Raw genomic sequence first — 27,182 nt, forward strand, 5'->3', positions numbered from 1 at the left:
TGCTGTGGTACCAGTATAGGAATACACAAATAGAATATGGAACTTAACACAGAACACAGAAATAGATCCACTTGTATATGAAAATGAGACTGCATGATGGGGCTGGCAGTAAAAAGTGGACTTTTAATTCCGTGGTCTGGACAACTGGTTCTCTACACAGAAAGAAATTAAAATGAAGCCTTACTTCACACTATACCCAAAAATAAATCCCAGTGAGATTTACAACTTGTACTGAAAAAGCAGACTATAAAACTTTTAAAAGAAAATATAGAAGAACATCTTTATGATATTAGGGATAAAAACAACAAATTATTTTGGTATACTTTTGATAACAATTTGGTACAAACTATAAATAAAAAGATAATTTAATCATATAAATTTTAAATGATCTAATCATCAAAAGACAGTACAAAGAAATAAGATAAATCACACACTGGGAGAAAAATCAACATATATGGGCAACAAAAAACTGATATCAATTTAAAAAACAACAGGAACCCATTAAGAAAAATGAGCAAAAAAAAATGATCATTTACTTCACGGAAGAAATACAAATAGTTAATAAATATTTTTAAAGATGCTCAAAAAATAAAGTGAATGCATAATAACAAATACCTTGTTACACTCATTAAATTGAACCCCCAAATTAAATATGATTATAATGAACTTTGGCAAGGATAATAAGCAATAAGATTATTTCTTGCTCATTGTTGGTGGAATGGAAACTGATCCAACAACCTTGGGGAAAATTTGCTATTATAAAGTAGAGTTTAAGATATGCATGCCCTATACTCTGGCCATGTCTCTCCTAAGCATATACCATAGAGAAATTCTTCCACATGTGCCACAGAGATATGTACAAGAACATTCTTAGCAGAACTGTTCAAACTAGCAAAAAGTAGAAATAAAATGTCTACCAAGAGCAGAAAAGATAAATTATAATATATTCATATAATGCCTTACTATATAGCAGTGAAATGAACAAACTATTATATGACAATCCCACATATAATGTTTAGTGAAAACAAGCAGGGCAAAATGGTACAAACAGTGTAATTTTGTAATTTATATAAAGTTCAAAAATAAAGTGAAATAATATGTTGTTAAGAATGTATAAGATATATGTAATAAACTATAAAGAAACATAAAGGCATAATAAATAAATAAATACAAAATTTAGAATAGTGGTTAATGGTAAAGGGATGTGAGAGAGTGAATGGGATGGGACCAGGAAAGGCACACTGGATGTTCCAAAGGTATCAGTAATTATATGATCACGGATGATGGTTTCATTGAGTTTCTATACCAATGGTTCTCAGTGTTGGCTAAATTAGCCATTAAAACTACCAATGCCCAAGCCCTATGTCATATCAATTTAATCAGAAACCCTCAGGGTAGAGTTTAAGCATCAGTACTTTTTATAAAGTGCCTTCCACACTTTCCATCCAGTGATTCTAATGAGCAGCTAGGGGTGAGAACCACTGCTTTACCCCTTACTCAACTATTAGGCATACTTTCTGATGTGTCTTTTTATAAAGTTTCCATTAAAAATCTCACAAAATTGCAGTAGTTACTTCCTCTAGTATAGTGTCAAATGGCAGTCAGGTTTATAAGAAAATCAATTAACTTTAAAACTACCATGGGGGCTTCCCTGGTGGCGCAGTGGCTGAGAGTCCGCCTACTAATGCAGGGGACAGGGGTTCATGCCCCGGTCCAGGAAGATCCCACATGCCGCGGAGCGGCTAGGCCTGTGAGCCATGGCCACTGAGCCTACACGTCCGGAGCCTGTGCTCCGCAACAGGAGAGGCCACAACAGTGAGAGGCCCGTATACCGCCAAAAAAAAAAAAAAAAAACAAACTACCATGAAATGGATATCTGTCTTAGGATGGTTGATCAAGTAAAAATAAATTTTATAAACTTCTATTTCTCCAACTGTTTCTCAATTCACATTTAAGAGCTAATAAAATAGTTTTTATCGTTTACTAGTTGATACTTTCAATTATGTACTTACACTAAAAGAAAAGGCTTATTTTTTTTCCAGTAATAGAGTTTTTTTACAATGTAAGTATTTTCTCACCAGTTTTACTACTGCCAAATAATTTACTCAAATTTCTCCCCCTCCATGACTTCTTACTTACCCTGAGCAAGTCATCTATACGACCTTCCTTTTTTTCCAGGTCCTGGTTTTTATTACTTTCTAATGCTGCTAACTTCAGCATTGTAAGGTCAGTCTAAATGAAAGAAAGCTATTTTATTACTCCATTATATATATATCACTGCATGCAGACATAAAATTAGATTTTATTCTGATTCTAAAGAGCAAAGAAAGTATTAGAGTTTGTGTGTGTATGTAAAGAGTATCACAAAAAGTCTTACTGCAGTTTTAAGTTTTAATATCTTCAGAAGCATAAGTGCTATAAACTTAAAAGGAAAAAATTTAAAGGTTAATTATTTAAATTTTTAGAATATTGATATGTTCTTCATTAAAATTCAATATAACCACTGCTCTGAGCTATCAACTCTAGCTGACTTTTGAACATGGCAAAAACTTTCACAAGCTGTTTGCTGACTGAAAGCAATGTACTTATAAATCCTGACCTAAAGATCATCCAAAGAAAGAAGTTTTGATGCACGCAAAACAGTTTGGACATGACCAGAAAGAAGAAGTATAATGGCAATAAACTGCACAACTAAGGTGGCAAGCAAGAAGATCTACTTTTTCAATCCTTAATCTCAGTCATCCAAAAACTGTCACATGTGTGAAATTAAAATGAAAACCTTAGTACTCAAAATTCATAAAACTAAATAACTGTAAAAGATATCTGATTAATTTTCAAATGATTTTTAAGTGTGTAGCATATATGAATATACAAAAATACAGACACATGGAACAAACTGCTTTAATGTCCACTTATAACAAATATAACACTTTCATGAAGATATCGATTATATGTACTTGGATGTTAAGTTCAAAAAGAATCAGTAAACAGAATTGACATGTTATGGTTGTTCTGTTTATTTAATTTGCTTAAAATATATATTTAACCAGTGTGTAACAAGGGACAAGCTGATAGTAAATTGGGTGTTTCAATTTCTCACCCCCTACAAACTGTTTATTTTTGTTTGTTTAGTAATTAGCTTTCTTGCTACAGAATTTTACTTTATGACCATGTCTAAAACAAAGAGAAGACATCTTAATTGTGTGTACAAAGTTGGTCACCAGCTTCTCAGAAGTCATACAAAGAAATTTTAATTACCATTTACCTGAGTAATTTTAAAGGATAACTGCTTTGGTTGTACAATAGGGTGGTCCCCAAAAACTAATGCAGTAGGAGAAGGGCTATTCGGTCGAACCTTAAAAAAAATATTGAAAATTTTACATTAGTAAGAAAAGAAATAGGCTTTTGCTTAGCAACAACTAAACATTTCTTAAGTTTTTATCAGGATAATAATTCAAAACATAATTGGGGACTTCCCTGGTGGCACAGTGGTTAAGAATCTTCCTGCCAATGCAGGGGACACGGGTTCGAGCCCTGGTCCGGGAAGATCCCACATGCTGCAGAGCAACTAAGCCTGTGCGCCACAACTACTAAGCCTGCAAGCCACAACTACTGAGCCCACGTGCCACAGCTACTGAAGCCCGCGCACCTAGAGCTTGTGCTCCGCAACAAGAGAAGCCACCACAATGAGAAGCCTGTGCACTACAACAAAGAGTAGCCCCTGCTCACCGCAACTAGAGAAAGCCCACGCACAGCAACGAAGACCTAACGCAGCCAAAAATAAATAAATAAATTTATTTTTAAAAAAGTAAAAAGAATTAAAAAAAAACATAATTGAACTTAAAAAATTTTTAATCACCATTTATTCAGTAAGCATTCATTAAGTACCTCCCTCTTATAAAGCCCAATAAAAGAGACAACCAGCCATATATGTCCTGCCCTCAAGGAACTTAACAATCTGGTGCCATAAAAGCAAATTTAATGCTTTCAATCTGTTAACTAAAACAAGGCCAAATACATTATTTTAAAACAAAAATATTAAACAGATTATAATGGTTCAAAAAGTAAAACTGTAAAGACCTTAATACACAACTCTTTTAGTAGTAGGTACAATAATGCATGCCCATATGTAGTGTAATATCAATTTACTGATAAGTTTCATGGTTTACCTAGTCACTAGTTTTAAAATACATTCACTGAAAGCAAAAGATTACATCATGTACCAATGCTATCACTACAATTCAAAGTTATTGTTGAATCTTATGCTTTACTTAGTATATGGCAATATGATGTGCCTCAAGGTACAAAATGAGTAAGACATTAAGAAGTATATGTCTACAGACAGAACTAGAAAGGGACACTGGAAGTAAAAACAGAGTACTTGAATAAATAAGAGATACTCTGATTTTTAAAAAATTTTAATTCATCTTTAAATTACTGAAAGCCAACATTGTTTTTCTGGTTAGACAATGAACTTTCACATAATGAAAGTAAAAAAAGTAGAATAAAATCCAATATGTAGAAAAATGCATATAAAAGAACTAGGTCTTAAAAATGTCAGAAACAAACCAAAAAGTTATAAGATAATTTTCAGGTCCAAGATCCTTCTCCTATGCCAAACTACATTATCCGAGGCTGATGGCTGCCTACTCTTTATTTCAGGATTCCCAGAAAGGAATTAATTATGCTACCATTTTAGTGGTTAAGAAATTTAATTGTTAAGATCCCTGACCAGGGATCGAACCTGGGCCCCGGCAGTGAAAGTGCCAAGTCCTAACCACTGGACAGCCAGGGAATTCCTGGTCCCATCATTCTTTTATAGAAACATTACTTCTTTGGGGAACAAATTCCCCCAAATCGAAGAACATGTCTTATAATTAATTCAGGAAATCTTTAACTTACGAATCTTATGTTCAGAAATAAAGTTCTAATAGCATCAAGTCATTAAAAAGAATTCAACTCATCTCACAGAATGATTTTTTAAAAGATAAATGCTAATATATGTAAAAGGTCTCAATAAAGACAAATTATAAAAGTTATTCATTCAGTACACATAAACTCGGAGACACAAAGACTACATACATAAAAACTTACAGATGAGGAAGGAGTGGAATGTGAATGTGAATTCTGAGGAGAACGGATTGCAGGAGGTATGCCTCTTACTGGACTTGAGCCATTTCCACCTTGGTACTGAGGGAAAAAGGAAACATCACTATTTATTAACACATGTTTAGACAAATATTATTTTAGTTATGGCACTATGAATTAATTTAAATATATCTTATTATTATTTTTGTGGCAGACTCAAAGACAAATTCCCCCAAAGCAAAGAACAAGTCTTATTTTTCCTTCAAATTTTAGCACAGTTTCCTAATCCCAAGAAACTTTAACATGTTTACATGTAGATGTTAGTGAACATAATCAACTATCTTAAAACAGAGCTGTCAGTCCCAAGATCTATTAAGTATCCAAATGTTCATAGCACTATAAAAGAACTATACAAACTAAGTCCCTTCTTTTTAACAGCACAAAGTCTAATAAAAATCAATCCTTTCTTATATGCATAACATGCATTATAGTGCATGACTTAACTGCATATGAAGAGAAGCCAACCTAATCTGTTCCATAGCTTTCTCAAGTCTCATGCTTCTGAACCAAGAATGGAAGGAGAAAACAATTTGCTGCTAATGGCTTCATCTCAGTGTATAGGTATGAACAGCAGAGATGGGGACTTCCTAGTGTGTTCATTAAACACTTCCTGCAACCTAGGAGCTTTGTCTAAATTTCTTACCTATAGTGCCTAGCGTAACACTCAGCACACAGTAGGCATCCAAGACGCTTGAGATTTGTTTATTTGATCCTACCTTTGGCAAAGATTTTTAATGATATTAACACTAAGGGACTGACATCAACTAAAGAGCATTAGGTGTATCTTACAGTCTGCAACAGTTTTAGCTTAGACACTGTAAACTCAAGAAAGAGAAACAATGGAGGATAAAAAACATATACATATTTTAAACACAGCCCTTCTCCTAATCACCAAATTCTGCTCTCTCTCAAGGAAATATAAATATTTTTCAACTGAGTAGATCATGTTTGTTTTAATAATCACATTAATATTTCATAATGAAAACTGGTAGGCAGGAGTGTTTCTGTGTAGAAGAAAGGAAACATTCCAGACTAAGTAAGAATTTAAATTTACCACTGTTTATTATTTTCAGGGACTCTTAGATTCACATCTCTATCATTATTTAATCTCCATCCACAGGGCTCAACTGTTGCTGTGGTACTGACAGCAGAAAGAATTCTAGAGGCTGGGAGACTTAAAGCTACTCTTTGCTCTTCCATTTAGAATCTGCCTTTACGTAAGCTACTTTATATCTCTGGCTCTCAGTTTCCTTATCTGTAAAATAGGAATACTAATAACACCTGCTTTGACTATCTCCTGGATATAAGCAAATACAGGACAAAGTACTTTCAAAATTATGATGTGCCATACCAAAGTAAAAGTAAAGTTTAATATTCCTAGGAAGTCAGGACATCACATAGTACTGAAGTTCTGCTCTAATTAAGTAGATAATCAAAAGTTGACTTTGTGCTTCAAACAAATTATTTCAGCCCACAGCAAAATCATACTAAGAACCAAAGATATTTCTCAATGAACTTACTTCAAAATAGTCGCTAATTTTGTGGCCACGTCCCCCAATACTTTTTCCTAAAATACAGAAGTAAAAAATTTTATAGATTTAAAGTCAGTCATGACTATCTACCACATACTATATCAGAAAGAGAATGTGCCAAACTTAATTTCCCTAATACACACAAAAATAATCTATTTAATAAAAAGAATATATTTTAGTTGGGTAGTGATGGGCATCAAAAGAATATTAAGAGCCCTCAGAGGGTCAGATGTCGACTTCAGAATTCCAAAAATCAAATGATATTTCAATAGATACATGTCAATTTTTAAAAGTCCTGATTATGGGAGAATCAAATAAATAAATCATATTAAAAGATCTCTGCTTTTAAAACTATGCTATTCAGATTGCTTAATGGCTAATAATTTCATAAAAACATGTCAATTAATTAAAAAAAAGACAAGTGGCAGCTGTATAATTGACAAACCAATTCATACCTGCAAATAATGATAAAAAATCTTGGTCAACACAAACCATAACAAACTGACAATAACATGCTTTAATATGAATGCTATTTTGTAAAATGTCTTGGTTTTCTAAAAAGTATTTCCAAATTAATAGGATTTTTTAAAAAATAAACTAGATTTTAAATACTGTCCTTATATGACCATATTGATAGTGATTCAAATTATTACAGATCACAGTTCTTTAATTAAAAGTTTTGCTCTAAAATGGACTTTAAAAAAAAAAAAACGACACATGACAAATAACAAAGAAACAAAATGGACTTTTCATTAGTTTTATAAATCTTGAAGTAAGAAGTTGCTAAGAATTATGGCGTTTTGCATGGGAGGCATCCATCCTTCACTGGAATTATACTGAATAATTTCTTCAAGCTACAAAAGAAAAACTAATGATAGTATGGAGTCAAAAGCTTTGGATAATATAAACATATACATTTATCAATTCAATACTGACTTATATACATTCATTCACTTATTTTATTCAACAAATATTTCTTGAGTGGTTACTATGTGCCAGGTATTACTGAGATAAACAAACGATACATTTAAAAGTTCAACAACCTCAAATTCCTTCTTGGAACAAGGTAGGGGGAAATTTTTTTTAAACTAATAAGTAATCAGGACTATAAATACTACCTAGAAATTTTGAACACTAGTTTTGTACAGATTTATTCAGAGGTCAGGGAGCACTATAAAAGTTTTATACCAAAGAACTTCCCTGCTGCCTGTAACAACTTTCCTGCAGATTCTGAAGAGGTGCTATTTTTTAATGAAGACAGAGACATTTTTTGGTTGCCTACCCAGAAACTATTTCCCCAATTTCTTTTCCCTAATTGAATCCAAGTTTTATTCTGTTACCATTCCCTCCCCTACATAGTACATGTAACTTCAGGGGAGGCTGACTACTATCTGGCCTCCGTTCCTAGTTCCTCTTCCTTCCTTTGGATTAGAAACGCAATTTTGTTCAGGTATCATGCCTTCTCCACACAACCTGTACTTCGAAATGGAACTTTACCCCACTTTCATTTTCAGAGATGGGCCTGATTTTTTTTTTAATATTTATTTATTTATTTGGTTGCGCTGGGTCTTAGTCACAGCAGGCGGACTCCTTAGTTGTGGCATGCAAACTTTTGCTGTGGCATGCACGTGGGACTTAGTTCCTTGACCAGGGATCGAACCCGGGCCCCCTGCATTGGGAGCATGGAGTCTTAACCACTGCACCCCCAGGGAAGTCCCGACATGGGCCTGATTTTAAGGGCAATAATACCTCTCTTGGACATAACTGGTTTTGGAATGGACACATTACCCTATTCTGGCCAAGAAGATAACAGGAGAGGTTTGCTACGGACTTAAAGAAGCCTACATCAAAAAAACAGGGAAAAAAGAAAAACACACAGAAAACCAGCCTCTCCCTAAAGCAAATACAAGTGTGGAAGATGAAATGAGGAAATGCAATTAAAACTGGCCACAGTCCTAAAACCATAAGAGAAAAGCAGACAATTCTGTGGATGGCAGACCACAAAGAAAAAGATGTGGCTTCTTAAAGACACAGGTTGGATCAACCAACCCAGAAGTCCCAGGCTATTCTGGGACCTGCTTTTAAAAGTGAGTTTTAAAATCTGAAGTTAAATCTATCATAACTAATATAACTAAATAAATCCAAGCCCACTAACCACAACCTGGGGAAACTACACTAAGATCAAAAAAGACCTCAGGGCAGACTGAAATACAAAGTACCACAAACTTAGAGAAAGGTGCTAGAGTGACTCAACTCCCTCCTTCCACAAAGAGAGCTGCTGCAAATATATTTCTTGATGCCAGTGCCACATGTAAACACTAGTAAGCCATGGGTTCATGGCTCTAGATTTTGTGGCTCCAAAACATGTAATATATGTATAAAATCATCATTACATATGATTTAAGAGCCCAATTTATTGTATTTACTTTTGAGAAGTCAAATTAAATGACAATACTATCTTGTCTATTGTAAGAAGTTGTGTAGTCTAATGAAAGTAATTTTCTTATAGTTCATAATACAAAATGTAAGTATGAAAGAAAGGATGAAGAACAGGTATGGAAAGAAAAAGATGGTGCTTTAATGAAGTACTTCAATCATTTTTATATAGTCTTTTTTTTTTAATAAAAGGGATGAGTAAGTTTGGGTACTTGTCTCAAAGTAAGATGTAAAGTTCTTATTCAAAAACGAGAAGCCATTTCAATACCATAATTCATATAAAGAGAGAAAACAGAAAGGTGATAAAGGCAATGCTTGTCAGGTTTGGACATGACACTTTTCTTTCTAATTCTCAAATTAAAAAAATAAGGGAAATGTCAAAAACCTAAAAACAGTAACCATAAACAAACTACCTGTGGTACAAAAAGATTCCAATTTCATGTAATTATTATTTCTTACACAAAGTACATTCCTAAACTATTAATGCAGAAATTACATGGTATCTATAGAAATCACAAAAACACACTACTTTAAAAAAATTATTAATTGATTAAAAACCAGAATAATTAATTGTAAATGCCTCTTCGGCTCTGAAGGAAGATTTTGCTTCACTTACCCTGACTACTTTCATTCTGATTTTCTGCTTTTCTCTTTCTTCCTCTGGATGATTCCGATTGTTTCTTCTCTGGTGTCTACAGAAAGCAAGTTAACAGAACTTTAAATTATAGTTTTAACAGACAAAATTACAATCACTATAAATGTCATTTTTATTTTCGAGGTAAAAAATTTTGCTCAACAGCGTTCATGCAATGTAAACATGTAATTACTGACATACAATTTATTTAAAAGATAAAATTTCCTATTGTGTACATTTTTAAAATTTGAAGTGTAGGAGACCTGGTACACATTACCTGAAATTTACATTTACAGAATTTGACTTGAGGTGGATCAGAAATCTGAGAGTAATCAGCCTTTAAAAGATGCCCTTCAAATTCTTAACTGGATAGGGCAAAAAAAAAAAAAGAAAAAAACCCCCACAAAATAACAACAAAACACTGTATGTTTTTCCCGTTAGTTTTCTACTATTCATATATATTCTATAGAAGTAAAATAAACTTGGGCTAGAAAAAAAGAGCAGAACACAACCTTAATATATACAATCCCTACTAAAAAGAACCATTCACCTAAATGCCTAAAAATTATTATCCAACAACAATCAAAGCAAATTCATAGATTATATCCTAAATCAGGTGTCTGCAAACTATAGCCAGATGGCCAAATCTGGCTGGCCACCTGTTTTTGCAGGGCCCATAATCTAAGCATAAATTTTATATTTTTAAATGTTTGAAAAATATAAAAACCAAACAAGAATATTTCGTGATATGAAAATTATAAGAAATTCAAATTTCAGTGTCCATAAATTTGGTTCTATTGGAACACAGTCACACTCATTCATTTATGTACTGTCTGTAGTTCCTTTCACATTACAGCAGCAGAGTTGAGTAACTGTAACAGAAACTGCATGACCCATAAAGCCTAAATACCTGGCCCTTTACAACAAAAAGTTTGCAGAGCCCTGTCCTACGTGATGGCTTGTTCTTAAATTACAGGTTTGCTCTTTTAACTGATAGGAAGTGTTTCCATCAGGCTAAAACAACAAGTAATTTTTGTGCAGTCTGACAGAATGCTGTGCTTAGTGAAAAATTAAAACCAAATGTGCACAAGGCAATGGCACAGGGCCCTCAAATTCTAGAAGCTTGGCAAGTATGTCTAGTGCCAGAACAAAGGATATCTGAATGAATGAAACATCAAGGCAACTTAAAATAAATCTCTAAAGGCAACGTAGTCCTCCAACAAGGAAGGGACTTAATCCGTATTTTGATGTCTCTTGTAAGTAGTTCTGTGATTAAATAGTATGAATGACAATATACAACCTAACGCATACTGAGCATCTGTGGTTCCCCAAAGTATTATCTGGGGCATTTTAAGTTCTTTCACTGACATTCTGCCAACAAGATAACAGATTCAGAGAGGTTTAAGTGAATGTTACTAATCTCTGAATTCTTTAAAGACAGAAGTTATACTTTCTCCCCACCTCCTCCTCCCACCTCCATACCTAGCATGATAAATAACAAATATTAAATAACTTACTCAAGGTAACCAGGATTCAAATCAAATTCAATTCTGTGTATTTCCAAGGCCTAAATGCTTTTTTCCCCTTCTATGTGTCATGATTATATATCCTACATCAAGAAGTAACTGAATGAATCAACCATACAAAAATACTTCAAATTTTCATTAAGTTCATAAATAAAATTCATTATGCCCAATAAACTGCCTATATGTTTTCGCATCGTAAACCAGAGATCTTAAAGAAATCCACTCTAACTAGCAATCTACTCAGGAGACAGACTGACATATCAGCAATTTAAGGTAAACAGTTCATTAGTTTAGTTTCATACTCAAAATTACCAAACTCAGACTTAAGTGGTAACCAATCTGTTATTCTCCTTGGAATAAAAGTATCACCAAATTAAAAATTCTAAGTTAACAGTCTTATAAAGAATCCTATAATCTATCTTAAAACAAAGGAGGGGACTTCCCTGGTGGTGCACTGGTTAGGAATCCACCTGCCAATGCAGGGGACACGGGTTCGGTCCCTGGTCCGTGAAGACCCCACATGCTGTGGAGCAACTAAGCCCGTGCACAACTACTGAGCCTGTGCTCTAGAGCTCGCAAGCCACAACTACTGAAGCCCGCGTGCCCTAGAGCCCGCATGCCACCAACTACCGAGGCTGCGCACCTAGAGCCTGTGCTCCACAACAAGAGAAGACCACTGAAATGAGAAGCCCGGACACCGCAATGAGGAGTAGCCCCCACTTGCTGCAACTAGAGAAAGCCCATGAGCAGCAACAAAGACCCAACGCAACCAAAAATAAATAACGTTTTTAAAAAAAATTAAAAAAAATAAAACAAAGGAGAACTCCCAAATAATAATTTATTCATATCCTTCCCAAATTAATCTATATAAAAATATAATTTAAGGTCAAGGAAATATGGTTTTTCAGAACAGTTTTAATGGTATACTAATTTTTAAGCATGGCACAATCCTTTTGGATTTCCATCTTAAATCCTGACTAGCTTCTTTGAATAAGCAAAACAAAAAACCAAACAGAATAATAAAATTCTGAAAGCTATATTGGAAACAACATTTTCTATCTAGAAAACTAAAGAATATATAATGTTGTAAATGGTTCCATACCATTTTCTAAAGTATATTCCAAGGAACACTGGATCAGGGATAGATTGAGAGGCTACATTTTAAAACGGAAGGTATAGTAGGGTGGTTCAACTGGGGGTGAATAAAGTTAGATTTATTTAGCACAAAGCTTCTAAGAACCATTAGAATACTAGCATTCACTGGCTATCTCCAAAAGGGGGATGGGATGCAAAGATACAGTATATGTGGCAATTCTCAAACTTATCTGGGATAATGTTCATTAAATACTTTACTGGATATAGACTTCAAGATATTTAAGGTCTTTTTTATTTTCATTTTTTTAAGACATATACGATAACTTAGTAAAAACTTTTTCTCCAAGGCAAAATTTCCCTAAATTTTAAATTTTCTGGAATGGGGAAGTAAGACAAGTCTTTTGGGGGAAATGTCATTTTGTTTAGAACAAACTAACAAACCCCCCAAATGCATGATTATAGTGAAGAAAAAAAGGCAACAGGCTTCCCTCTTTTAAACCAGACAAGAATTTGAGGAAGGAAGATGAAGAGAAAAAGGAAGATGAAGGAAAAAAAGGATGACAGGACTAAATTAATTTTAAGACTGTAATCTAACACTAATGCGAGTAAGAAGTTGGAAATACCTAATAAAAAACTGAAAAGTTGAACAAAGCAAAAGATGAGAAAGGGAAACCTAGATATACCTGATTTGCCTATAAAGTAAATGTAGGCATTATAAACACACCATTTTGCCTTCCCATGAACTTTAATCTTTTTACACCCACATCCTAGTATGACTACCTCGTGCTGACCTTTGACTTCATTCTCATCTCATAGATTATTTTAGGGCTGTTCTGTCAGCCTCAATGGACCATAATTTCCTCAGAAGAAAGTACCATGAGTCTCTGAAAAAACACAGACGAAGAATCAGCCTCAATGGACCATAATTTCCTCAGAAGAAAGTACCATGAGTCTCTGAAAAAACACAGACTAAGAATCCAACTCTGGGCCCACTGTTTACTATAACTTTCAGTATGTTACTTAATCCAAGACTCAATTTTCTCATCAATTTAAAAGGTGATAATATGGTCTAAAAGGATTGTGGGGATTAAATGAGAAACATACCAGAAACATAAGTAGTATAGCATCTAGAACAGTGTATAGTCTATATCAGTAAGCTATTCTTATCTGAATGGCTATCCTTCTATTACTCCAAATAATCTGTGCACTTTTATGTTTCAAAACTTCAATCACGTGTCACTTGTTAAATAATTAGCAGCTTCTGCCCTAATAGTTTACAAATAACTTGTAGGGTTTGCAAAATAAGCAATATTTCAACTCTGATCTCAACAATAAGCCACAGAACTTATAGGCTAGGCCCCAAGTATTACATCACTAACCCTAAGACAAATGTACTTTAAACAGTTTTTTTGGTTTTGAATTTAAATAATCTGAGCAACATCTATATTAAACAAAACAAAAACTCTCAATGAAGCCTAATGCTGCCAATTCTCCTAAGACATCCTTTGTGTATGGACTTATTTGGGGATTTAAAAGCTTGAGGATTTAGGGTAGGCAGAAACTCATCAAATATTTAACCTCGAAAATGGCTCATCACTGAGAAGAAAAAGTTCAGAATACTATCTGCGACTTTCAAATTGTACTCCAGAGACACCTTAGGGGAGAGAAGGTTATGTCTCCAAAGTTACTAAAGGGAAGGAAGGAGCAGGTGGCTGAGCTAAGGCTCTAGCCACCAGAGACACATCCTACCCCACCTCTACCCTATCCCTGGGAACACAGCATGTCTTATTTTAATATTGAGATTCTATATCAGATTTCTTCAAAGAAAGAGCTCGATGGCTTCAAAAATGTTTGAAAAACCACTGATCCTGACCAATCGATTTCCTAGAAAATCTAAGGGACATCAACCAGGCCACTATTGTATTTCTGTAAAGTGTAAAACTTGGACATATTGAGCATTTTATATACAACATTTTCAAGCTTGTTACTGCTCTCACTAATGCTGTCACTCTTTCCTCTGTTTTTTCTCAATTATTGCACTATAATTGACCACAATAGGGAAGGATTATTATGGAAGGCAAAATAATATGACTTGGCTTTAAAGTAAAGAGGGAAAGACTACAGTATTATAAAAAGTTAAAGAATTCCGACATACAGTGGAACAGTGGTTAGGAGAAAATGATGGAAGAAGAAATTGGTATTCTTTAAATCAATTCAGCTTTATAAAAGCTACTTTGTAATCATACCAAAACCTGAATGATTACTCTGATATTTAAATGTTCCAAGATATTAGTGTGAATTTATATAGCGTTTTCCAGAGTTGGAAGGAAGTTCAAAAAACAAAGACAGGGCTTCCCTGGTGGCGCAGTGGTTAAGAGCCCGCCTGCAGATGCAGGGGACACGGGTTCGTGCCCCGGTCCAGGAAGATCCCACGTGCCGCGGAGCGGCTGGGCCCGTGAGCCATGGCCGCTGAGCCTGCGCGTCCGGAGCCTGTGCTCTGCAACAGGAGAGGCCACAACAGTGAGAGGGCCGCGTACAGCAAAAAAAAAAAAAAAAAAAAAAAGACAAATCTAAAGGACTCAAGAGGTGATAGTAATATACCTAATGTTCCAATTTCATTTGGAATTTAAGTCAGTGATTATTAAACAAGGTTTTCATATCTAATCATGTGGCCTGTTGCTTTATCTTACAATAAAAATAAATCTGCCTTTCATCAATGTAAATAAGACCAAATATAAGGAAATAAGAACCTTAATGCTGTCACAGAATGAGGGAGAGAAAGCAATATGGATTGTTCCATGAAAACAGATAACCACCTCTACAAGCCGCCAACTAGAGATACTTTAAATTACTGGCATAAATGCATTATAGAAAATTGTAACAGTATGTGAAAAGATATTATAACATCAACAACAGAGGAGTGGATATTAAAATTTATTCTTCACCTCTACCTTAGGTAGAGCCCATCAGCCCCAACTGAACAGAACAAACAGAAAAGTGAGATAGCATCACCTGTAACAAAATTACTGCAGTCAAGAGACACCGATACATTTAATTTCTTTCTGTTCAAGGAGAAACTACTTTAAAGTAGAAAGAAAAGTTACACGAATATTAAATAATATCTGTAACAAAATATTCAATCTTCAAACTGGTCAGAATGAATTTTTTTCTGATTGACTCATTTAGCTAAAGACTGGTTTGAAAAATAATACTCATTGGCTATTTCAATGATTCATATAGTTACTCAGGTCTCAAATTCAAGGTCACTATACTTTGAACAAATGGCACATAAACCTTTTTGCCTGCAGCTGGTAATAACCATGTTTTGTTCACATTTCTAGGCAAAACTTAAAATGTGGGAGAAATCTTTGTTATTTTAATGGCACATAAAACAACAGCACTGAACTAAAAAGGGAAATCTGGAGCCTTATAAAAATAATCAATGTAAAATAGATGTTCTAGTCAAGAGTATCAAAGATACAAGATACTATTTCTTCCAACATTTTGCTATAAAAATTAGGTTAGAATAATGCACTATAAGAAAACTGAAATTCTGTAGTGAAAACTTCCTTGCTGCTTTGTATCCAATTTACATTTAGATAAAACGTATCATAAAATATGTATATCCTAATTCCAGGATGATTTTGAGCTGGCATGACCTGAAATTCAGTCTTTCTCTGCCCAAGAGTCAAACTTTAATACCAATTATTATCTGTAAATGTTTGCTTGAATCTTTTGACACCTAAAAGATCTATTATTTTGCTGATTTCAATATAAAAAGCATAAAAAGTTCGTGTACGCAACATTTTGGGATCCTGTCACCAAATAAAAGCATTTCTTTGCTGTTCAAAGTAAACCCAATCAACATATCAGCAATTTTGAGTGTAGCCTATTTTCTCCTGTATTGCCTTTATCATTTAATAATACGTAATATCAAAGATGGTAGAGAGCCAAAGAGACGAAATTAGGTAACCCTCAACTAAAATGCACGCTGCCTTACCGGTAGCTAAAAGTGTGCCAACTCACAACATTTTTAAAAGCCTGAAGGATTTTTACTCCCTCCACAAACATACAGCATCCATAACCACATCAATAACTAAAAGAAATATAATACTTAATCTTATTTTCAAATTTTAAAAACTACCTTACTCGCCATCTTCACAGTTGTACTTATTAGGTTCCTTACTGTAACCTGGACCAATTTTAATTTACGCTCACATATGCTTAAAGGAGCATACTAAATCTTCGATATTGATAAAGCGCAGTTTTGTTTGCCATTTTCTTATTGTTTACATAGCATAACTATTTCTTTGCATTTTCCCTTCTCTGGCTTCCCCTTTGACTTAAGGCTTTATCTGTTAAATAGTATAAACCATAAAATTAGAATAAAGCTGGACTTCCTCCTCTGTTCATATGATCCGACAAGCAGTTTTCAAATCATATAATTAGAATAAAACAGCTATAGAGAGCAAATGCTGTGGTGGGTGGGGGGAAGCAAATTTTGTCAAGACAACTTAGTCTGGAATTGTTGGCATTCTGAATAGAACCTGTAATAGTAAAATTGAGAATGTGATTACACAGCTTTTCTCCCACTGTGACACGCATGATGAAGTAACATAACCTGTATAGTATCCCTGTAGACACTAGCTGAACATGAATCCCTAGATTCTTATACAATTATGTCTTTGGAATAGACACTTTTAAGTGTAAATGCTGTGCCAGAGAACATGCACATTTAAAAATTTAAAGATATTTCCAGGGCTTCCCTGGTGGCTCAGTGGTTGAGAGTTCGTCTGCCAATGCAGGGGATACAGGTTCGTGCCCCGGTCCAGGAAGATCCCACATGCCGCGGAGCGGCTGGGCCCATGAACCATGGCCGCTGAGCCTGCGCGTCCGGAGCCTCTGCTCCACAACGGGAGAGGCCACAGCAGTGAGAGGCCCGCGTACTGCTATCAAAGGTGATATTAAATCTTTACTCACACTAAAACTGTATAAGGGGCTTCCCTGGTGGCACAGTGGTTAAGAATCCGCCTGCCACTACAGGGGACACGGGTTGGAGCCCTGGTCCAGGAAGATCCCACATGCCACAGAGCAACTAAGCCCATGCGCCACAACTACTGAGCCTGCGCTCTAGAGCCCGCGTGCTGCAACTACAGAAGCCCGTGCGTCTAGAGCCCGTGCTCCGCAACAAGAGAAGCCACCGCAGTGAGAAGCCCGTGCACCACAAGGAAGAGTAGCCCCTGCTAACCGCAACTAGAGAAAAGCCCGCGCACAGCAACAAAGACCCAACGCAGCCAAAAATAAAATAAATAAAAAACCACCATTCACTTTATAGCAGTATACCATATATACTCAATAAATATCTGTTAATCAATAAATATTATTTTAAAAAAAAACTGTATGAGAATGCCCCAAAATCCTTTAAGATGTTTACCTGATGTGGTTTTTTTTTTTTAAAGTGGGATTTCATTGTTACAGTTTTCTCTATAGCAATACTGCATTATAACCAGAAAAGGGGTTGATTTTATTTTTTAAAGGAAATTGTTCTATCATTTATCTATTAGCACTGATTCTCAATGTTGACTATACTTCATAATCACAAAGTTGTTATTTAAAGCTCATGCTGGCATCCCCATTCCAAATTTAAACATCTCTGGAGGGAGACCAAAGGAATCCATATTTTTTAAAAGCTCCAAAAGTAATGCTGATATATCATCAGGATTAGCAATACAGCCAATCTAATATATAATAATATAGCATGTATTTCTTGCACATTCCACTTTAGAGAATCCCTAAAATTAGTTAAGTTATTCTATATATAACCCTCCATTAAGAACTGCAGACCAAAATTGTGACATATAACAGAAAATTCATTAGGATAGGAGAAGTCCAGTGCATTGTCATGGTTACTCAGTTATTTTAGAAAATGAGAATTAATCTTAAAGAAAATTAGTAAAATACTCACTATGTTCTGCTGATATAAAAATACACCTAATATTTTTAAAACTCTACTATAGTACAAGCATACCTCATTTTATTGAGCTTTGCTTTACTGTGCTTCATAGATACTGCATTCTTTTACAAATTGAAGGTCTGTGGCAACGCTGATCTAGCAAGTCTTTTGGCACCATTTTTCCAGTAGCATTTGTTTACTTCCTCTCTCTGTATCACATTTTAGTGATTCTTGCAATATTTCAAACTTCTTCATTATTATATTTATTATGGTGATCTGTGATCCATGATCTTTGATGTTACTATTGCAATTGTGTTGCAGGACCACAAACTATGACCATATGACAGTGATCTTAATCAATAAATGTTGTGTGTGTTCTGACTGCTCCACTGACCAGCCATTCTCGCCCTCTCCTCGGGCCTCCCTATTCCCTGAGATACCACAATATTGAAATTAGGCCAACTAAAACTCTACAATGGCCTCTAAGTGTTCAAGTGAAAGGAAGAGTTGCACATCTCTCACTTTTAACCAACAGCTAGAAATGATTAAGCCTAGTGAGGAAGGCATGCTGAAAGCTGAGACAAGCCGAAAGTTAGGCCTCCTGAGCCAAACAGCCAAGTTGTGAATACAAAGGAAAAGTTCTTGAAGGAAATTAAAAGTACTACTACAGTGAACATACAAATTATAAAAAAGTGAAACACCATTATTGGGGATGTGGAGAAAGTGTGAGTGGTCTGGATAAAAGATAAAACCAGCCACAACATCCCCTTAAGCCAAAGACTAATTCAGAGTAATTCTATGAAGGCTGAAGAGAGGTGAGGAAGCATAGAAGAAAAGTGTGAAGAAGCAGAGGTTGGTTCATGAGGTTTAAGGAAAGAAGCCATCTCCTTAACATGAACGTACAAGGTGAAGCAGCAAGTGCTGATGTAGAAGCTGCAATGAGTTATCCAGGAGATCTAGCTGAGATAATTATTGAAGGTGGCTACACTAAACAACAGGTTTTCAATGTAGATAAAACAACCTTCTCTTGGAAGAAGATGGCACCTAGGACTTTCATAGCTAGAGAAGTCAATGCCTGGCTTCAGTGCTTCAAAGGATAGGTCGACTCACTTGTTAGGGGCTTACGCAGTTGGTGAGTTGAAGCTGAAGCCAATGTTCATCTACTATTCTGAAAATCCTAGGGCCCTTAAGAATTATCTTAAATCTACTCTGCCTGCGATCTATAAATGGACAACAAAACCTGGATGACACATCTGTTTACAACATAGTTTATCGAATATTTTAAGGCTACTGTTGAGTTACTGCTCAGAAAACAAAGATTCCTTTCAAAATATTACTGGTCATTGACAATGCACCTGGTCACCCAAGAGCTCTGATGGAGATGTACAAGATTAATGTTGTTTTCATGCCTGCTAACACAACATCCATTCTACAGCCCATAGGTCAAGGAGTAATTCTGACTTAAAAGTTTTATTATTTAAGAAATACATTTCGTAAGGCTATAGCTGCCATGGTAATTCCTTTGATATAATTCCTTTGATAGATCTGGGCAAAGTAAACTGAAAACCTGGAAAGAATTCACCATTTTAGATGCCATTAAGAACATCTGTGATCCATGGGAAGAGGTCAAAATATCAATATTAACAGGAATGCGGAAGAAGTCAATTCCAACCCTCATGGACAACTTTGAGGGGTTCAAGACTTTAGTGGAGGAAGTAACTGCAGGTGTGGTGGAAATAGCAAGAAAACTAAAATTAGAAATGGAGCCTAAAGATGTGACTGAATTGGGGCAATCTCATGATAAAACTTTAATGGATGAGTTGCTTCTTATGGATGAGCAAAGAAGGTGGTTTCTTGAGATGGAATCTACTCCTGGTGAAGATGCTGTGAAGACTGTCGAAATGACAACAAAGGATTTAGAATATTACATAAACTTAGTTTATAAAACAGCAGCAGGGACTGAGAGGACTGACTCCACTCTTGAAGGAAGTTCTACCATGGGGAAATGCTACCAAACAGCGTTGCTGCTACAGAGAAGTTGTTGATGAAAGGAAGAGTCAGTGTGCAAACATCACTGTTGTTTTATTTTTAAAACGGCCACAGCCTCCCTAACTTTCAGCAACCACCACCCTCATCAGTCAGCAGCCATCAACACTGAAGTAAGACCCTCCACCAGCAAAAAGAAAACAACTTGCTGAAGGCTCAGAAGATGGTTAGCATTTTTTTCAGCAATATAATATTTTTAAATTAAAGCAAGTACATTGTTTTTTCAGAGATAATGCTACTGCACACTTACAGTATAGTGTAAACATAATGTTTATATGCACTGTGAAACCAAAAAATTCATGTGACTTGCTTTATTTCGATATTCGCTTTATAATGGTGGTATGGAACTAAACCTGCAATATCTCTAAGGTACACCTGTATAAGATACTGAAACAAAATTGCTCAGTAATGTCAACTTGTGCTGAATGTACTTAAGTCTAAAAGCATATTTATCAGAAAAAAAAATCTGTGAAGTGCTGCCAGTCCAGGCATATCTTGGATTGGCAAATTTTATAAATCATCTTAAATCTAAATATTTCCAAAAAAGAATACCACTTTTTTCAAAAGACTAACTAGGGTCATTTATCTAACTAATAAGTTAGATACTACATTAGTTATACAGAAAGAGTATAGAACATCACTTTGAAATAAGACAGACACTTTAAAATTAGAACTTTGACTATTAACTTACTATCTGTGGGCAAATTAACCTCTCTGGGCTTCTGTTTTCATACGCAGAGATGTGAAACTTATAGAGCTGTAATCTAGCTCCACAGGTAACATGCTACAACTTTATTTTCCTTCCTTCATTAATGGGGTGGTTCCCAACCAGAGGAGATCTGCCTCTACCCCCCGAGGATATACGGCAATATCTGGAGACATTTTTGGTTGCCACAACTTAGGGGTGGGGGGATGGGCTACAGATATCTAATGCATCATGTAGAGATGCTGCTAAGCATCCTACATTACACATGACAGCTCCCTCCCCACCCCGAGAACTATCTGGCCCCAGATGTCAATAATGTTAAGATTGTGAAAGCCTGCTTTGATGAATACATAAGAATCACATGTAGCTGAGAGAAAAACTGCCTTATATTATACTACAACTAAGTACATTATTAAATTTATTTATTCAACAAATATTTACTGAGCATCTACTACGGTTAAGTGCTATACCAGGGTCCACTTTAAAGTATATCTTCATTCTTTTTTTTTTTCTTTTTTCTTTTTGCGGTATGCGGGCCTCTCACTGTTGTGGCCTCTCCCGTTGCGGAGCACAGGCTCCGGATGCGCAGGCCCAGCGGCCATGGCTCACGGGCCCAGCCGCTCCGCGGCATATGGGATCCTCCCAGACCGGGGCACGAACCCGTATCCCCTGCATCGGCAGGCGGACTCTTAACCACTGCGCCACCAGGGAGGCCCCTATCTTCATTCTTAAAATGACATGGCATGTTCCTCTTCGAATCTTGTTTACAACAGTCAGCTTAGAACTTTCTTGCTCTAAAAACCACCCACCCACACTAAATGTACTTTTAAAAAGGGAAACATTTAACAGCTGTTTGTTTGCTTTCTAAATAAATGGCCTACAGAAACAATATTTCAAGATTTATTTATCTATAAGAAATCAAAAATTATCTAGACAGAGTATTATCAGGGTTTCCAAGAAGGGAGCCTAAGTGCTTTTATTTTGAAAAGGTGATTCTGACACACATAAGTCCTCCACCTTTATGGAAAGAGGGGCACAGAGTCAGCCAGTATCAGGCCATTTGATTTACAGTATTTTTCCTTCCAGGAGACTAAGGATGTATATATTCAACCAGGATAGACCTACTTCCTTTGCTGTGAACTCTGTCATATAACACATTTTAGAGTTAGACTCTCCATAACTCTAGCTGAATATACTTCCTATAAGAGCTCGACCTTTAGGGACTTCCTCCGCCCTTCACTGCAGAGGGCTTGGGTTCGATCAACAACAACAAAAAAAAGAGTGTGTCCTTTAATGTTTAGTGGCAGAATTAAAGTTTTCTCTTTTTAAATAAAATGAAAATTTACAACGTAATTCCAGGTATTTCACAGGAACTATAGTTTCTAAGTTTGATTATTAGTCTTAACAGAGAGAGAAAAAAACAAACTTATTTCCTTACTGAGAAAATGTCTTTATTGCTGTTACAAAATCTTACTAACCTCACCTAATAACATAGTAAGAAGAAGTCAGTGAGAAAATACTGCCAAAATGAAGATAAGTAAAGGAGAAGACAGAGGAACCAATCAAACAGAACACCACAAAGGGCACTTATCAGGCTAAAACATTTCAGAAAATAATGTAGGTTACAGGACACAAAGAATATTTCTTAAAATTGATGAGGGCAGTAAACTAGGTATCTAACAATCTTTAGAAGCTGAACAGATTTAAACAGAATAAAGTCAAAAACAAGGTAATTCATTTAGGGGGAAATAGGCATAAAAATATTAACTTTCAGCGACACTTCACTATACATCACTAAATTCATTTTGCAAGTTTTCTTTCTTATGAGGTGCTCAGACTAAGACATTAAAGAAAAGATTTGTCCAGGTTATAAGACATATATACATATACATATTTTTACATATATATAAATATATATATTTTACATATATATATATATATAAAACTTAAATGAATTTTAAAAATCCATCTAAAATCTGAAATTTTAGGCTGGTATTATCTCTATTTTCAAATAAAATCATAACTTCCAATCAATCTAAGGTAACTAACTGTTCCTTGAGGAAACATTTCAGCTAAACACTATTTAGAAGGCAAAAAGGAAATATAAAAAAGTAGAGATGGGGATGTATATAAAAACAAGGTGAAAACTGGAAATGCTCATTTCTTAATCCAGCCAATTCACTAATATCAGAGACATCCCATTTAATCAATGATATATGCCTATATATAATTTTAAATATCAAAAAATGAGATTTTTTTAAATTAAAAAACTATTGAAGAACTATATAAATAATATGACTTGTTCTAAAAATGAAAATAATGTCCCCCCCAAAGCTAGGTCTAAGGTTTTAGTTCTAATTCCCTAGTATTCTTAATTTCCACTTCCTCCGAAATATGAAAATAAGAACTCACACATAATGTGGCCTTTAAAAATTATTTTTTAAAAAGAACAAAACAAAGCATTAATGCTTCCAAGTGTCTTCAACTCCATAACTTCAATTCAAATAAGGAGGGGAAAAATCTGATTTAAATACCAAGACTACTTTTAGAAACTAAATTCAAATGAGAAAGTTAATTAGATCTTCTTTCATAAAATGGCCTTCACTAATCAACGTTACAGGTAAATTAAGACAATCAAGGCACTGTATCTATATTATATTCCTCTTTCATTACAATCATTACAATTCTGAAAGTGCATCTAAGTTTAAATGTCTAGATGCAACAACTGTCCCAGCTTCTGTATATATATAAATTAAAATCCTTAATCTTAAATAGCTCAAAAATCCCCAAATGCACTTGGATCAAAAATAAACAGTAGGGACTTCTCTGGTGGCACAGTGGTTAAGAATCCGCCTGCCAATGCAGGGAACATGGGTTCAAGCCCTGGTCCGGGAAGATCCCACATGCTGCAGAGCAACTAAGCCCATGCGGCACAACTACTGAGCCTGTGCGCCACAACTACTGAGCCCATGCACCACAACTACTGAAGCCTGCACATCCTATAGCCCATGCTCTGCAACAAGAGAAGTCACTGCACTGAGTAGCCTGTGGACCGCGACAAAGAGTAGTCCCCGCTTGCTGCAACTGGAGAAAGCCCTCACGCAGCAACAAAGATCCAATGAAGCCAAAAATAAAATATAAATAAATAAATTTAAAAAATAAAAATAAACAGTAATTCAATGCCAGTGGACAGAGGGTTAAAGAATTGACAATTACCCAGAAGGAAGTGAGAAATAAACTTTAGTTCTAGAAAAAGATAGTATATATTTTAAATTGTTCAACTCTGATTCAGATTTATATAGAAGTAGTATAAAAGATAAATATTCAAAATTAAATTGAGACAAAAATAAAATAAATTGACGTGTGTCTGCTGTACAAACATCATTATGTAGTTATTGTACATACATGTAACAATAGGCTTAAAAATATACTTCAATGAGATTTATATATTCAGTCTTTTAAAAAAAATTTTATTTATTTTTATTTATTTATTTTTGGCTCTGTTGGGTTTTCATTGCTGTGTACGGGCTTTCAGTTGCGGGCTTTCAGTTGCGGTGAGCGGGGGCTACTCTTGGTTGTGGTGCGCAGGCTTCTCATTGCGGTGGCTTCTCTTGTTGCGGAGCACGGGCTCTAGGCATGTGGGCTTCAGTAGTTGTGGCTTGCAGGCTCTAGAGTGCAGGCTCAGTAGTTGTGGTGCACGGGCTTAGTTGCTCCGTGGCATGTGGAATCTTCCCGGACCGGGGCTTGAACCCATGTCCCCTGCATTGGCAGGCAGATTCTTAACCACTGCACCACCAGGGAAGCCCTATATTCAGTTTTATATTCATTCACAAATAACCAACCACAGTAAGAAATAAAACAGAAAAATATATTCTAGGACATCCAAAAGAAAAGGTAGGGAGGAGGTATGGTTATGGTATTAATATTATAAATTATGAATTCCAAATGAGCTACAAGATAATTTATCTCAGCATCTTGAGGTAAGGTATAGTGGGGACAGCAACTGTACAGAATTTAGAGAAAGTGAAGATGATCTTCGTGTTTAGAAAGGGAAGGGTCCTGCAAGGCGAATGGCAAATGGGTGGATCCAGGCAGGTTCTGAAACTTGGAAAACATTGATAAAAGGAAATATGGGCTCCCTCTCTCATCCTCATAAAATAATCTGAACTTTCAGCCAGTAGATAAGGCGCATAGACCATGTCTCTAACTCCTTCAGGCATTCTAAAACATTTAAATGAGTGACCCCTCTCCCCTGTAAACTACTTCCTTGTCTCTCCCATAAATTGTTTATCATTCTCCTCACACCCCCAACCTACTCATGATTCTTCCTTCAGTTGATAACCTCTATTTTCACTGTGAGGAAAGAGAAAGGTTATTAGGTATGGAAATTCATCTATCAGAGGAAAGGATGTTCCTAGTCAGTCCTGCCCACAACTAACCCTGTCCTCCCAGAGTCTGGAACTCACCATTCATACCACCTCCAGGAAAAGTTTAGTTTAGGACCTCCCTGGTGGCACAGTGGTTAAGAATCCACCTGCCAATGCAGGGGACATGGGTTCGATCCCTGGTCGGGAAAGATCCCACATGCCGCGAAGCAACTAAGCCCGTTCACCGCAACTACTGAGCCTGCGAGCCACAACTACTGAAGTCTGTGCTCCAAAACAAGAGAAGCCGGGCTTCCCTGGTGGCGCAGTGGTTGAGAGTCCGCCTGCCGATGCAGGGGACACGGGTTCGTGCCCCGGTCCGGGAAGATCCCACACGCCCTGGAGCGGCTGGGCCCGTGAGCCATGGCCGCTGAGCCTGCGCGTCCGGAGCCTGTGCTCCGCAATGGGAGAGGTCACAACAGTGAGAGGCCCGCATACTGCAAAAAAAAAAAAAAAAAAAAAAGAGAAGCCACCGCAATGAGAAGCCCACGCACCGCAAAGAAGAGTAGCCCCCACTCACCGCAACTAGAGAAAGCCCACGCGCAGCAACGAAGACCCAACGCAGCCAAAAAAAAAAGTTGAGTTTAGTTTCTCCTCTCTCTTCAGCACTTTGCTTGTCCTTGTCCCATCACAGGTCTGCTATAACCCTTTCCCTAGCACATAACAGGTCAAGTCTGTTAGACTCTGGATACTGCCTCCTTTTCTTCACAGTCAAGGTTCTTCCAAGAGTAGTCAATATATGCTCACTTTCCAAGTGCTCCTTAATTAACGAGTATCTGGCATCTTGCTCCCATTAGTCTACTAAAAGTAAGCCTAAGTGACAAACTCTTAGTCACTTTTTAGTCATTATCTTAACTGACTTCCATAACATTTAATTCTACTCATTATTCTCCTCCTCTTCTTTCTCCTCTTTTATCCACCTCCTTACCTCCTACTACTCTTTCTCCAGAACACCCGTCTCGCCTGCTCACATTTCCTAGCATTACACACACTATCAGGATGAGTTCATTTGCAAAAGCAGTTTTTAAACTTCTGGGTCTCAAAACCCATCTACAAACTCTTAAAAACTGTTGAGTTCCCCGAAGAGCCTTTGTTATGTGGGATATAACTACTGTTATTTACCATTTTGGGATTTAAAACTAAAAAAATTTTAGAACACCAGAATACACAATCCATAAATCATCAGAATAATGATATCATCACATGTCTTACAGCCTTTGGAAATTTCTGCTGTAAATTCATGGAGAAATGAAAGTTAAAAAGCCAAATATGGGGCTTCCCTGGTGGCGCAGTGGTTGAGAGTCCGCCTGCCGATGCAGGGGACACGGGTTTGTGCCCCGGTCCGGGAAGATCCCACATGCCGTGGAGCGGCTGGGCCCATGAGCCATGGCCGCTGAGCCTGCGCGTCCGGAGCCTGTGCTCCGCAGCGGGAGAGGCCACAACAGTGGGAGGCCCGCATACAGGAAAAAAAAAAAAAAGCCAAATATGTCTTAGCACTGTTTGTATGCCAAAAACCACTCAGTCTTCATCTTTAGCCTGACCTCCTTCCTGAGCTCCAGACAGCTCCTCTGCCTTGGTCATTTCATAGGTATTCAAACTCAGTGCTGTCCAGAATTTAATTCATTACCTTCTATGCTAACCTATTCACCTTCTTTCTGTGTTGTCTATCTCACTCAAAAACA

The 27,182-nt window shown here is 36.2% G+C and overlaps 1 protein-coding gene across 2 annotated transcripts in view; it reads right to left on the reverse strand.

Annotated features, from left to right (window-relative positions):
* Window positions 1-27,182, reverse strand: part of TLK1 (tousled like kinase 1) — a 164,695-nt gene that overhangs the window by 59,942 nt on the left and 77,571 nt on the right. For both annotated transcript variants that reach the window (XM_060106245.1, XM_060106244.1), the window contains 5 exons: window positions 9,733-9,808; window positions 6,669-6,715; window positions 5,095-5,190; window positions 3,266-3,355; window positions 2,140-2,232 (listed from right to left, as the gene is read on the reverse strand). In XM_060106245.1, coding sequence (XP_059962228.1) covers window positions 2,140-2,220 — 81 coding nt within the window. In that variant the 5' untranslated portion in view covers window positions 2,221-2,232; window positions 3,266-3,355; window positions 5,095-5,190; window positions 6,669-6,715; window positions 9,733-9,808. The remainder of the gene's footprint in view (window positions 1-2,139; window positions 2,233-3,265; window positions 3,356-5,094; window positions 5,191-6,668; window positions 6,716-9,732; window positions 9,809-27,182) is intronic.

Source organism: Mesoplodon densirostris, chromosome 8, assembly GCF_025265405.1.
Source record: "Mesoplodon densirostris isolate mMesDen1 chromosome 8, mMesDen1 primary haplotype, whole genome shotgun sequence".
In the NCBI taxonomy this organism is placed as follows: domain Eukaryota; kingdom Metazoa; phylum Chordata; class Mammalia; order Artiodactyla; family Ziphiidae; genus Mesoplodon; species Mesoplodon densirostris.